The sequence below is a fragment of the Nasonia vitripennis genome, chromosome 3 (genome assembly GCF_009193385.2).
Source record: "Nasonia vitripennis strain AsymCx chromosome 3, Nvit_psr_1.1, whole genome shotgun sequence".
Lineage (NCBI taxonomy): Eukaryota > Metazoa > Arthropoda > Insecta > Hymenoptera > Pteromalidae > Nasonia > Nasonia vitripennis.
Genome location: NC_045759.1, coordinates 6402921 through 6418109, shown reverse-complemented (window position 1 = coordinate 6418109; position 15189 = coordinate 6402921). Strand labels below are relative to the sequence as shown.

Genomic DNA, 15189 nt, shown 5'->3' with positions numbered 1-15189 from the left:
GTAATCGCTTGAAATTCCAGATCCCCTGGACGGATTCAAGCTCGCACTGCCTCTGCGTAGCCGGCGAGGTGTACTGCTGGTGGCAGAAGTACGTCGCCTCGAAATCCCGAAGCTCCAACAACCCCATTCCTCCAGAAGAGGAGGAGGACGAAGAAGACGAAGGAGAAGAAGACGTAGCAGAAGACGAAGAGGACGAGGATGATCCGTCGTCTTGGACGACGGAGGAGGAGAGCGACTACGCCGAGGGGCCAAGCGAATCGCCAGAGGCCTCCGGGGAGTCGGCGCTGCTCGAAGCCTCCGGCGAACAGCAAGACGTACGTTTCTCTATCTCTCGGTTTATATTCGGGGGTAGAGGGATGTGTCATATTGCGAACATAATGCCGGAGTTATGGGCCCGTGAAAGCTCGGATCTGGGAGTGTGGAATTTTTTTTCCTTCTCGGTCGATGAATGGCATTGAGGTTTTTTACGTGGTCGGAATGCTGTTACGTGGTGAGGATTACCAGGGCGATAATGGCCGTGGGGAATTGATGGGCTGCTTGACGAGGAGCAGTGTCGAGCTCCATTGTGATATGCTTTATGCTAAATGGGGTATCCATCGCGTATTACGTTTCGCGTTAGACTTACAATGCTGAAATGAAGCTTCAAAAATGTTTTTATTTTTCATACCACTTAGAGCCACTCTCGTTTAAAAAAAAAAGTAAAGAAAACAACAATCAACCCTCTCAGCACGCGCGCATCTCATTACCCGTAGTCTCTCTAATCTATACAGCTTTCCGCAAGCTCTCACACCTAACGATATGCAAACAGCTCGCATATCCGAGCTTGCGCGGCTAAAAAAGCTCTCTCCCTCTAAAGAAGCTTCAATATTCTCCTAGGATCACAGCATCGCCGTCTCGAAGGATGAAGCATCAGCCCCGGAGACTTTGGAAAATTCAACGATGAGCAGTAGCAGCAGTACTACGACGACGGCGGCGACGACGACGACGGCACGGCCGACCGGAGCCCCAGCGACGTGCCTTGTCATGGGTAAGTCGAGCTTACTCGGACGTGTCCTTAGCCCTGGGAATTATCGCCCGGCTCTAATGAAGCCGAGAGCGACGCTGCTGGCGCCTCTTCGCGTTTACCGAGGATGGATGGCGCGATTCGGGTGGGCTCTTGGGAGGTGAAAGCTGGATCTTGGCAGTCGTGTGTGCGAGATTTGAAATAATTCGTTTTGTTTACTTTTCTGGAGCTTTAGCGTTGATTACGCGTGAATTTGAGAAAAAGCTCGATTCTGCAGAGAGCTTCAGAGGTGTACCGGTGATCGAAGAAATTTCCCGTTTGTTTGAAGTTAAATATAGAGAAGAATCGAGCGAGTCGGAGAAACTAGATCTCATCAACTTTTAACCTTTCGTTTTCGAAGGAAAATTTTCCTCGTAATATAAAGCTCGCGAGTACCAATTTCTCGTCGTCGTTTCTCGTAACAAAAATTGAGCGTAATGTACCAAAAAGAAAGAAAGAAAAACAACGGTAACAATTCATACATCTCCTCTCGGAAAGCAAAGCTCATCCACGTGAGATAAACCGCAGCATCAGCGCGCGCAATTCAAATGAGAGCGCAAAAGCCGCACACCGGCGGCAAAGCTCATCCAGCGCGACACGTCACGGGGTGAGAGAGAGAGAGATATATTCTCGCTCCGCGCAAGAAACAAAGAGAGCAGCAGGATTGGCGTCTTGGCGGATTTCCCGCACACACACACACACACACAGCAGAGTCCGGGGATTGGCTTCGTTTTAACGCTCGCGGCCTTACATTGTTCCGCTGTATATATGTATAAAGGAGCGTTGCAGGCTGAAAGCTCTTTGCCGTGTGCTTTGCAGCATAATGGCGACGAAGCTCGGAGGTACCGAGGGAGAGAGAGAGAGAGAGAGAGAGAGAGAGAGAGAGAAAGAGACGCAGCGACCGATGCGCTATGGTCTTTGTCGCTGGGATTCGCCTCCTCTCGTTGTATGTGAGAGATTGTGCTTGCGGGGATTCAGCGACGAGTCCGCGGCGGGAAAATTGAAATTCTTGAGAGGAATAGCAGTGAGGGAACGATTATTGGATCAGCGGCTCGCGATGTTTACGACGTGAATTATCATGCGGTTCTCGACGGTTGGAGGAGCTTTTGTTCGATTGATCGGCTGCTGTTGGGATTTGTTGGGTTGCAATTTACGTTATTTTGAAAGCCTCTGCCTTGGAAGGTAGTAATTCGAGCTCATCTCGTTGGAAGGCTCTTCCCACCGCTAAAAGTTTCCAACGCGAGCAATTACGGAATCAAAGCTTTCAAGCTCTAGAATCCGAAAAAATTCTTTACCCACAAAAGCCTCTCACCTCTCGCCGGCGAAAAACAATTCCATCAGACCGTCTCTCACTCGCAAGGCTCCATGCAGTGCGCCATCCTCTCAAAAGTCAAATAGGCTTCATCAAATACCAACCCCTCGCGGAATCCCATTAAAGCTCGAACAGCGCAACTGCTGCTCTTCGGTCACACTCGACCCCACACCCCCGCATACACGTCTATATATACCTATCTGTGCTTGCAGGGAGGAAGTACCAAGAGGGCGAGGTGCTGCCACACTCGACGGGCAACTGCGTCGAGTGCAGCTGTGGCTCCGAGGGCCGAATCGAGTGCTCGCCGCGCGACTGCGTGGGTCTGAGGCCCCAAAGCGTCGAGGCCGCAGGTGCCGGAGATTTTGAACTTTTCGACTTTGAACACGAGAGAGGCATCGAGGAGAGCTTTTAATTTTGTTGTTTGTTTTTCGCTGCTACAACATGATACTGATCACTGGCCTGGCGATGGGTTATATAATGATACGCGACAATAAAGAATTGGAATTTCTTTCTTTTTTTTTTTTTTTTTTGGTTCGTGACGAGAGAATTGGATGTATACTACTGAGTATCGCTGTACAGTGCGAGAGCCACGATTTCACGACTGGAATTGTCGCAGTGTATCGTCGCATGATTTCTGAAGCGTTTTGTTGCTTAATGTTAAGTATTAGTTTGACTAGATAACACCAATATGTATACGCTGCACTTGTGTACGAGTATCATTTTTCGTTTTTTCTATATGCGTAAGCAAAAAGTCTTACTTTTGAAGCAGTTTTAGATTGAGTATCATCTCGTTCTCGATATGCATTGAGCTGTAAAAGCCAATAGGATCGTTAGAGCACAAGCGAGTTTTATGAAGAGTAATAGACAGCGGATGGTTTATAATTTTTACAGAAAACTATAAAGTAATGTACAATTTATAGGGATTCATATATTCGTACTTAACGTATAGTCAGAATAAATAATGATAATATTTATATTTTCTCCAAATACGACTATCAGATTATTCATATGGCTCATCATCTCGGAGTTAAAAGCAATTTTTTTATTCGTTTTCTCTCAATTCATTGATTGATTTTAGTTCTCGATGAAAATTGAAAACACAAGTTCCAGCTTTGGTCTGACAAATTAGTAAACGCATTCTATATACTGTGGATTTATTTTTAAACAGGCAGCACTTTGTGTGTCGTGTATTAGTGACTGATGAATAAATATTAAAATCAATATGTAACCGAAAATACTATTTTTTACACACTCGATTTAATATCAATTATATAATGGAAACGTTTGAGCAACACACGGCATATGTTAATAGCACCTTAGTATCGTGGACATAAACCGTAGTAACTTAAATAAATTTAAGTTTACCAAAAAAAAAAAAAAAAAATCAGCTTGAGAAAGTTAAATGCCTAGCGGATGCACCAAAATTACTGAATAATCAAAAATGTAGATCGTTTAATACTTACTTATACAAATCAAATAAAATGAATTAAACGTGCACAGTTGAAGAAATAAAATTTCAAGAAAGATAGTAATAAGAAACAACTTTATTGTCAATGCGGCGCTTTCCCTCGTTCAGGAACGTGCCTTTTACATCTTCCCCCTTTTTTAATTTCTGATACGATGAATTAATCTCTTCCATATATTAATTATATATTGTGAACAAAAGACGCACACTCATAATCAAAGCATTTCGTATATGATGAAAATATAATATGTAGTTTAGATTTTTTAAGAGACAGCGCAGGTTCGCTTTTTAAACCTCACGTGCGCTCATTAAGATAAAAATGAAGTAATACCATTTGATTTTTAAATATTTAATTTCTCTTTATACCTTTATTCATGAGTGTAAATTTCATCAATCAAAAGTTTCACTTATGTTCAATGGTTCCATCTAAAATAATTGGATATTAATCACATATCAACCCTCGTGAGATTTTCTAAGCGAAATTTCTCGATTCCACATATCTGAAGTTCAAACAGTAATATTTAAAAAAGCGCGCGTTTTCATGTATTTCCAAACTAATTATCGCGAAGTGATACTAGAATCTCATTCTAGGCGTCGTGTACATTTGGCGTTCAGTACACGTTAACCGAGTAGCATTTCGTATGTATGATTATAAGTACGAGAAAAAAAAATATAGAAAACGCATAAAATAAATCCGTTTGCATCCCAGAGTTTCGAAAACATTATTGTAAAAATATATTTTTCCTTTGATATAATAACCATTATGCAATTTCGAGAGCTTAAACGAGTCTTAAGCAAGGAAAACTCACAAGTTCACGTCACGGGATACAATAATCAAGGAGACGAGGTGCAAGAAATATGCGGAAAGTGATTTCAAAAATTTGCCACGCGAATCTCTGATTTTCGAATGATATTGCAGTACACGGAATGTCATTGTACAAGAGACTTTTTTCAAAGTTATATAATCACCTTATTAATTTTTCCATTATAGATATATTATAAACTAATTTGTGCATCAATAAACTACATATGTAAACACAAATAATAATACTCCGAAGTTGCTATTTTACTCATAAACTGTACTAATTCGTTTATTATTATTTTGTACGAATGTATATTATGTATGTTCAAAATGTTGAATCATTATTTTCACAAATGACTATAATCTGATTTTACCTATTTACAAAATGATTAATAAAACGTGCTTCATGACAAAACAATGAAAACAATATAGAAAACGTAATTTCGAAACAGTTTTATTATATAAATAATAATCTTCCGAGCCCGTTTCATATTGATCAAACGACTCTTCCAAAATTCAAAAGGTTATCCTAGTATACCTAATATACTCGAAGGCACACAATACCCATATATTATCTATTATACTATACATATTATATAATAATGTAAAAGACGTAATAAATGGAACCAAAACGCTAAACAATACATATGCGAATGCAAACTCAATATAAAGTACATATGTATAATCTAATGTAATGCAATCATAGACATTTTAATTAGTTCAATATTTATAAGTATGTATCTATACGAAAAAGTTATTTACAACATTTCCAACTATACATAATCCGTAATACTAATGTAAAAAAACTGACTTCAGATACCTATATATATATATATTTTCTATTAGTTTAGAAAACTATATAGGTTCCCTTTGCATACATTTTAAAACTCATTACTTATTAATCTAATTGAAAAGTTATATCATAAACAGTTCAATTTTGACAAACTCTGATATTAATATACGCAAAAAATTTGCATTTCAAACGTACCAGAAGATACAACCGACCGATTGTTATTGTGAGACGCGCACATCATAAATAAGCGATAATATATAACGACGAGAAAAATTGTTTGTATCATAAATTATTACATATAGGCAGACTAGACTAGACTCCATTGTGATAAATAAATAAAGAAAAAAAAACCCAGCGAATGTTTTGTCTAAGAATTTGCAGTTCCGAGTAATAATAGTTTCGATCATTCCTTTGACGTTTCTAGCGAAAATACGATGAATTCAATGGAGCCTGTGGCAAAGGGAAATAAATACAAAAAAAAAAGAACGGAAGTTTGTAGAGGACGGACGATGTGAGTCACCAAGACCTGTATAAGAATTGTATTGAAAAAAATAAAAATATAGCTTCACCAAACTATAATATGTTTATTTTTCTAAATAACCATTCAATTAATAAACAGACTCGTACACATTGGAAAATGTATTACTCGAAATCACAAGAAAACATGGGCAAGCCGCAGTTGAGCAATTCATCGCTCGGCGAGAAACGTCGGTCGCACGCAGATGGCGATACAGGAGCCGTAATTCCACCTGAGCCAGCTCGAAGCATTAATCAGCAGCGCAGGAAGCTGTACGACACTGGAATTGCCAATACAAGGACCGATCTTACGAGACCCTCGATAAATCCTTAAGCGAGTTTTGAGACTGAAATATCACTCGCTGTTGGTTTTGTTCATTAATTCGACTGTCAGTGTTATTTATGCATGATTTGAGATTTGAATATATAACTATACGATAATATAATCGATTTATAGACATTGCTTATTTATATTTACTACAAAATATCTGTATGATCGAATTTGAATTTAAAAAAATGGAACATGATTTGGCGCCGGAAATTCCTACTGTCGTCTGCTACAACAGCCGACGATATACGTGTGCATTGTGCATTCGCGACTTATATTCCAGTGACAAACGTGCTGTAAATAATGACGTTAATATTCTTAAAGAGAATTCGAGTATCATCTAAAATATTAACTATTCACTTGGCTAAAGGAATAACTTAAGATGAAGTGTTCTAGTGTTTGTGAATTTACAGCTCACGATATTTTAACTAACCTAACCTAACTCGTAGATTATATAGCTAATGATAATATACTTTTTTCTAACATTTTTGCATTATAAATTTGGAAACATGGCGGAGCATAACACATCTTTTTTTCGCTAATTACTTTTACAAATGAGCCAGTGATATTAAAAATTTCATTCATACCGTGTATCATTGACCTCAATCATAGTACGCTCCTTATCACTATCAAAGTTGTCATAGACAACTGAAACGTGTTCTCATTCTTTTACAGATAATTGACGGAGCATCAAAAACCACACACAATATCCGTAGTCGGCAGATAGCCAGGCATAAAGTTGTCGGTTGCACTTGAAAGTGTGATATCAGGAGTTCCGGTGGAGATATCAATGCGTCAGGATATGCATTGACCAATCATCGCCCTTGATGCACTAGAAGCGGAAAACCATTGTAAGCATTCACTATTTAGGATATGCACATAGAGCAGTTAGATGCAGTCAGAAACAATGGAAGAGAACAAACGAGTGGTTCAACCATTTAAGTCTTTAGAAGATCTCTACAGTAAGATCGATAAACTAGAATATTGGTCTGGGATTATCAGTTTACGTAAATCAACAGACTATGTGTATCAAGGTACAGATATCGATGCACAAATCGATAGACCAAGAAGGTTACAAAGAGACAGTGTTCCCAAAACAATAGTGTGCCATGATTTGATGGGAGGATATCTAGAAGATAAGTAAGTAAATGCTTTTTTGTTCACTCTTAATAAGACAAACAATTTGAATTAATGCAATGATTTTCTAATTTTAGGTTTATAGATGGATCTAATGTAAATGCTTCATACCACTTTTATCACTGGAGCATTGTTGATACTTTTATATACTTTAGTCATTATTTTGTGACGGTACCACCTTTTGGATGGATCAATGCAGCTCATAAGCACGGTGTCAAAATTTTGGGCACACTGATCACCGAGGGTACAGGAAGTCAGGCAATATGGGATGAAATACTTAAAAGCCGGAATAGCATAATCAAATTTGCCGATGCCCTGGTACAACTGGCTCAGTTTTACAAATTTGAAGGCTGGCTTTTAAATATTGAAAACGAAATAAATGAGGCAGATATCACCAAACTCACATTCTTTATTCAATACTTGACTGAAAATATACATCAGAAAATAGAAGACTCTGAAATTATTTGGTATGATAGTGTAATTAACACTGGAAAACTGATATGGCAGAATGAACTTAATGACAAAAATCAGTGAGTTGAAATTAAAGAACATTTCTGATTTATTGATGAAAATTTTATGAGTAGTAAAAAAATTTTAAATGAATGTTTCAGGTGCTTTTTTGACAGTTGTGATGGGATTTTTTTGAACTACAACTGGAGTGATTCAGGTTTAATAGAAAGTGCTAAGCGTGCCAAGAATACCGACAGAGTAAAGGACATTTACGTAGGATTAGACGTTTGGGGACGGGGTTGTCCTGGGGGAGGAGGCTTCAACTCAGCTTACGTAAATTGCTCACTGATTACCATTTATTCTCCCTTTAGAAATCTATCAAAGTATTCATTATAATCTATACTTTTGTTTAGGCACTGGGAAAGATACGAAATCAAGGACTGTCTGCAGCCATATTTGCTCCTGCTTGGACCTTTGAGTACTTTGGACCCGAAACGTTTCCTCGAGTAGAAAATATCTTCTGGGCTCAGCTCATGGAATATCTGTACATACATGTTCCTATTTATGAAAATGAACGCTTTGTCACGACGTTTTGTCGAGGAGCTGGCGAGAAGTACTACGAGTTTGGAACGGTAGTAGTTTAGCATACATTTTCTCCTCTTCAAAATGTCAAATAAATTATCAACTGCGACGTTTTTTATTTTAGCAAATAACGTTTTACGATCCGGAGACAAAAGCAACGGTTCTGACCAACAGTTCTTTCTACAATATGTCAATGCAAAGGCATCAAATGATAGCAGCGTGTCCGCATTTGAAGTTTATCTCGATAAAATTATTGCCAGCAGTTCAAAAAGATGACAAATTAAAGCCGGAACCTCAGTTGTGTACTTACGAGACTTGGCACGAGATCGTCAAAGTTCTTGGGAAAAGAATCACTTTCGATGATAAGCCGGACTCTTACGCTGGTATCAATTGTACGCAATTTTCTTACGACCTTTCTTACGAAGGAGGCGGGTGTCTCAAGATTATCACTAGGAATATTCGATCGTACCACAGGTACTCTTCCTTATCTGTGCAAAATTGTTATGAATTATCTAGTAACTGCTATAATTTGCTGAATTGAATTTTGTTATTTAGATTATTCTTCGTGTACGTCGGATTTTCGAGGGAAATCCAAGCTCGCGTTATCTACCGAAACTGCAATACCGACTCAGGAGACGACGATAAAAGCAGTTTAGTATTATTACTTGGAAACGGCTATGGGGTGACGTCCTACTTGCCCAGGGATACCATACAGTATGGATTAGGATGGAAAATGAGGTAAATTAAAGATAAACGAATTAATATGAAAAGAAAAAAAATAAAACTGAGTAATACATAGTATTTACTTTTTGCAGTATTTTCCATACGAACGTAAGGACAACCCACGAGATCGGCGTGGGCCTAACACACGTAGGAAGCTGTTACATAGGAAAGATCATCCTCGAAGAAACCAGGCGTCCTCGTCACATGTAATCCTGCATCTAGTTCCTCGTGTAACTTGATTGTTCGAGTACTGTAACGCAAACCTCGCGATAGCGTAACGACAAAAATCGATTTTTAAAGATCGCTGAGAACCGTTACAGTGTCGCTTGCACAGAAAACAGATAACGTTCGTCGCTACTTTTTAGTCATCGACCGTGACCCGATTGCCTTTAACGATTAAAAATTCGCTCATTTTTTTCACTACCGATCGAAAAACATAATACGAGTATAACACCCGCGTCGTATTACGCCGACAAGCTCGAAAAAAAAACTTCATCGGCATAATACCTGCCTACAGATATACACTCTCGCGCAGAGCCTGCGGTGCATTATCGCGAGGTCGGGAATCGCGCGGCGCGGTGAAAGGAAGACCGAGCGGTTCGCCGCTATAAATCGGCCGCCGCAGATATAGGTTCGCGAAACGTCGATCGAGCGCTGCTGCTGCGAACGATAGGGACTGTATGATTCGTTTTCCGGTTCTCTAATGAAAAGATAGCAGTAGGAGGCCAAGGCTCGTTTTCGGCTGGAACGGTGACGTCGTTTTTTATTTTGTTCTCGTTTTGACCAGAGGATGTTGTTGTTGTGTATGCGTATATATTATATTATATAGATCGTCTGACCCGAGCGCGTTATATTTTTGTATATCGTAAGTTTATAGACCGGGTACAGCGAATTATGGCTTTATTGAATAACTTTATATAGCTTTATTATGATGTAACGATTTCGTACTGCTTTTATACCCATTGTGTACCGTGCGCTCTCGAGCGTGAATATTGTAACGCGTATAAATATTGAATTTTGAATAAACCTGTATGCAATAAGTAAAAAGTGTTATCTAATCGATTTAAACTGCGAAATCTGCATACACAGTTGTACTTTCCAGCGTAACCTCGAGTCGATGCAGGAACTCTCTCGTCAAGGGTAGCCGCATTCCAAGCGCGTCCGTCGAAAGGACGTTATGGCGAAAAGATCAGCCGCCGAGAAAAAGAGAGCGAGAGAGAGAGAGAGAACCAAACGGTATCGCTCGTCGTCGCTGTGCGCACAAAAGTAGGTCACGGCACCATAACTTCCCGCCGGCCAGAAAGAGAGATAATGCTGTATACGCGAGAGTAGTAGCCTTCGTTCGTCCATTCATCCTGATCGACGCTGATGTATGTTGCGTTTTGGAGACAGATTTTTTTATTTTTCTTGAGATCGGCAGAAAATCGGTTTGCCGATCGATTTGTCATAAAGAGGTCTCTCTCTCTCTCTCTCTCTCTCTCTCTCGAAAAAAGTCACACCACAATCGATTACGTCTCTCTGCACTGCATCGTCTCCCGCAGAATCTCAAGGCTACGCGTGAATCGAGAAAGTCGTATAGCCACACGCGTGTGAGCTGCAGCATTAACGCGACGTCTCCCTCGCTTATATGGAAGCCTGTAGTATAGTAGCTGGGATACACCTCTCGCATTCCTAGGCAGCTCTCCGAGCGCGCGAAAATTAATTATTCCCGCGCGCCGGCGAAGGTCGATGAACCGATATTCGTGATTATATAGAGAGAAGAGCGTTGGCGGATCGCTTTGTTGCGCTTCGCCAATCCGGGCTCGTTATAGGTGTGTTGTTACCGAGCTTTTTATACCGTGTGCGCACAGGTGTATTCGGCTGACCAACGGAACTTTTCTTGTACAATATATTGCCGATTTCGAATAATTCTATACTCTGCACAATGTATCGACAGAAGATCGGTTTACGAAAGCGGATCTTCGAAATTCTGCTCTACATCCGCGTACTTACTCCTCTGTAATACCGAAGCGTAGACACGTACGCAGACGTGTTTTAGACATCGGACCGACCCGATAACCGAGAGGGAATATCAATGAGCCGTGTGTCTAGTCGGACAGTCATTATATACGTATAGCGTTTTACACGTGTGTCGTACACACATGCGGCTGTATGTATACGCGATGTGGGTCACTCGTGCGGCGTGACCACTTCTCGCTCGCGAGCCTACAGAGTAGTCGAAACTGACCTGTCAATATATGTATATAGGTAGATAGAAGTGTAGTTATATGTTTCGATTTCGACCTGTAGCGCGTGTGTTTAACGGTATGTACCTGCTGGCGACAAGTTACTTAGCTGGTAGCGCGGATTTTTTTTGCCAATTTTCACCTTGATTATATATCATACTCGTATGGGTTTTTTGTCGTTATGATTGATTGAATTTTTACATACTGGATGTACGCGAGTATTCGAATTAATCATTTTATACGACGTTGGAATTTATGTAAGGGAGCTTCCTATGCGCTTTCTTCGGAAGAATCCAAGTTATAAGTTACAGCGAATGAAATTAATTTCTATATCGAGATCCAGAAAAACCCTCGTGTAAACAATCCGAGTATAATCCGATTTCTATTTCGCACCTGCGCGTTACACTTTTTGCCGCGAATCTGGCAGCAGTAGCGGCGAGAGAACCTACAGCCCGTTACATGCTCGCGTCGGAATCGTTTAACGGATTCTCGTATATAAACTAGATGCTGCATTTGAATAAACATAAGATTCGCGGCTCATATTCCGCGGCGCTTTTGATTCAGGAAACGACGCGGCTGTGATAATAGTACGGTTGAGAGCTTTGGATATTGAAATTTAATCTTTCTTTTTTTAAAAAGAAAAATCAAAACACTCCTCCCACGACGACAATACCAAACCCCATCTACGTGAGCACAACGAAGCGCCTACGGTATCTCATACCGGATTAGCAGTCGACGCCCCCGTATAAAAACACACACGCCTCGCTCTCGTCGGAAGGAAACGCCTGCGCGTGAAATTCTCCGAGTAAGGCGCCTCGTCGCGCTCATTCGCCAAAGAGATGCCGCTCTCGGCACTCGTGAATACAATGCATCTCTGCAATAGCCGAGAGATGCTGCTGCATAAAATTTCGCAAACGGACGAGCCTTATTATAGCTATGCCGCTTATTGCCAATATCGTCGCTGATTATTATTGGGATATCCCTCAGCTCTCGCGATTGTTTTTCCCCAATGGCGCAATAACGAGCCAAGATGTGGTCATGTCTTCGATTTTTACACGCGAGTATATAGCATAGCTGTAAATATGAAATTTATCGCGTGCGACGCTGTATGGAGATATCGATTTAAATGTTAATCAAGCGCCGGCGACTTTCGCGGCGAGTAAAAAGTAATATTCTAATTGAAGAAACTCGACGCATAAATCCGTCGTCGATGTATATAGAAATCGAATTTCCGCGCGCTTTGAAAACCCGTGCGCGCGCGGCGGGATGAAATTCGAAATTTATGACTTTCTCCGCACACAGCGACGAATAAATTCTGGGATATATAGAGCATGTGAGCTTCGGAATGCTCGACTCATTAAAATCGAGCTGCTGAGGTATGGGTATATTGTGGGGAACGAGAGAGAGAGGGAGACTTTCGCGTGGATGAGTGGATCGAAACTTTTTTTTTTGACTTAAATTATGGGCGATCCAGAAGATGCAGCGGTCGATCTTGCTTTGTTAGAGATATTTTTGTTGTTCGGCAGTGAAGTGCGATTTAAATGTTGCTTTAGACAGTGCAGGTACTATTAAAACGTCGCTGTTTATGAATCTGTACACATGCACCGAGCGGCTTACTCGGAGATTAATAGGTGAGATTTAAAAAGCCGAGGATGACTTTTAGAGTCGTCCGTGAAATACCGCCTGAAATACGGCGTTTTAATTGTAGAAAACACTGACGTTAAATTGTATCATGATTTAAAGCTTTTTTATCGCATCTCAAACTCCCCACCACAGACTCGAAAAAAACCCTCCATTATCCAAATCGAATTCCCACTCGATACAGCCATCATAAGACAGAATCTAATACACCCCAACATCAAAGAAACAATCGAACCCAATCGCGCATCATCTCACCGCTAAATTCGTTTCCCCTATCTCGTCGCGTTTTCAATTTCATCTCTCTCTCTCTCTCTCTCTCTCTCTCTCTCTCTCTCTCTCTCTCTCTCTCTCTCTCTCTCTCTCTCTCGCATATCCCATTTGGATGTACCATAAGTTTCTTCTTCTACTCGCCTTCTCCTTCTGCGGTCAGCTGTGTATTACAAACCCTCTTCTATTTCCCAGCAAAACGACTCTCTCCTGCATTCCACTGCGAAACGTGACCGACGATGCGACATTCATTAGCCGTAATTCCATTATCATTATTTATAGAGGTACAGGGGGGGATGCGAATATACGGCAAGGTGAAACTCTTAGAAAACGTCCGCGGTGATAGTCGGGGCTAATGATAAATTAGCGACGCGTCGGAAAGTGAAACGGGCGCTGCAGAACTGTAACGAACCTGTAGGAATCGCTTCGACGAGACGTCGAGGAATTATGCTAATGAGCGGATATAAGTCACGTCGATATTACGTGACGTTGCCTACAGAGAGTCGCCGAGAAAAAAATGAAAAAGAAGCGAAGAACATAAGGAGAAAAGTTTGATTCGCGCACAGATATCATAGCCGCGCGTGTTATGAAAACGGTGGCGATTGCGAAGTAATTACGGAGTATTGCGAGGGATGACGGAAGACACGCGTACACGTATGTGACATGTTATACGTAGACTGAATGCCGAATAGTTATATTGTGGCTTTCACGCGTTGAACGAAAGTGACGGATGTGACAATCGGAGACTGTAAATTCGTTGGTACGCTGCACGTTTGGACATCCGGGTGTGGTCTCTGCGAACTGCGATGATATTGGTTTTCACTTTTTTATGGGCATCGCGGAGGTATTTTCATGCGAAGACCGAGCTACTTAGTTCCTGCTGCGTTTATTATAGGTTCGAGGAGTGATTAGCGGCGCTGTTCGAGCCTGCATTGTTGCTTTGTTGGATTTTATGCGCTATACTGTCGGTGTTTTGAGAAACTTTCTGCAGCCTATGCCGTTGACGTTAATTGTGCAAGCTATATAGTGTTTCTGTTTTCATAAATAACGACGCTATGAAGAAACGAGATTTAATTAGAATTATTTTAATAAATTGATATATTTTCTGCGGAAATCAACGAGGATAGCACATTTGTCAGATTGTCAAAATTTTCATGTAAGCTTCTTTAAACGACCAGGAATTCCAACGGATAATAAACTATAGATACTTATTATAATACAACCTTCACAGCTCATCTTTTCTGCTAAGAACGCATAAGCCTCGCACCTTAAAAATGATTTAAACTAGAAAAATTCACTCACAACTATCAATCTCTATAGTATAAACCAGGAATAACAAACAACATCGACCAGCAGACACATCAACTAATCACGTACGCATATACAACTAAAGCAAAGATAAATTCTAACGTATCCTTTGATGCCCGGATATATTTAATAATGTAATACAGTAATTGCATGCTGAAAAAGTTGAATTGGTATTCACTATTAACTACCCTTCGGTGACACTTGGTGCCGATGGACAAGCATTTCTCGCACTCGCAAAAAACTTCGTTGAAATGATTAAGAACATAAAAAAATTTGATCACAACTGTTGACAATAATTACTTCTCCAAGGAAAATGACAATGGAGATATTATAAATGTTTTACCTCCCGATGAAAGCGTCATAGAATGAATCGCCATTTTTTTCAAAGAGTTGAATAATACACGAAAATATTCAGTTCAGCGTGTAGGACAAGAATGATTTTGGTTATACCATATCTACAGAAATGCCAATGATCGAGTCGCTTAATACTTTGGCTAAAAGTGATAAGAAACATTTCATGAGAAAGCATCGCAGTTTAGACGAACATCATGAATCAGTGCGAAAAGTTAACACAGATTCATTTGCAGCAGTATGAAGT

The 15189-nt window shown here is 40.4% G+C and overlaps 2 protein-coding genes across 4 annotated transcripts in view; both read left to right on the top strand.

Annotated features, from left to right (window-relative positions):
• LOC100680540 (COPII coat assembly protein SEC16) overlaps nt 1–5990 on the top strand; it is a 56926-nt gene extending 50936 nt beyond the window's left edge. Inside the window, exons 3-5 of the mRNA XM_003424205.4 lie at nt 21–314; nt 877–1027; nt 2567–5990. Of these exons, the coding sequence (XP_003424253.1) occupies nt 21–314; nt 877–1027; nt 2567–2766 (645 nt within the window). The 3' untranslated portion in view covers nt 2767–5990. The remainder of the gene's footprint in view (nt 1–20; nt 315–876; nt 1028–2566) is intronic.
• A 483-nt stretch (nt 5991–6473) lies between these two features.
• On the top strand, nt 6474–10197 carry LOC100123355 (cytosolic endo-beta-N-acetylglucosaminidase). 3 transcript variants are annotated; one of them, XM_008215453.3, is made up of 8 exons: nt 6474–6554; nt 6934–7398; nt 7473–7925; nt 8007–8178; nt 8259–8477; nt 8552–8901; nt 8983–9165; nt 9243–10197. In XM_008215453.3, exons 2-8 carry the CDS (start codon nt 7151–7153, stop codon nt 9358–9360), a joined length of 1743 nt encoding a protein of 580 aa, XP_008213675.1. In that variant the 5' UTR covers nt 6474–6554; nt 6934–7150; the 3' UTR covers nt 9361–10197. The 3 variants fall into 3 exon arrangements, with proteins under 3 accessions (XP_008213675.1, XP_008213676.1, XP_032453675.1); XM_008215454.4 differs by having other exon boundaries at nt 6492–6655; XM_032597784.1 differs by lacking the exon at nt 6474–6554 and adding an exon at nt 6699–6869.
• Nucleotides 10198–15189: the final 4992 nt, after the last annotated feature.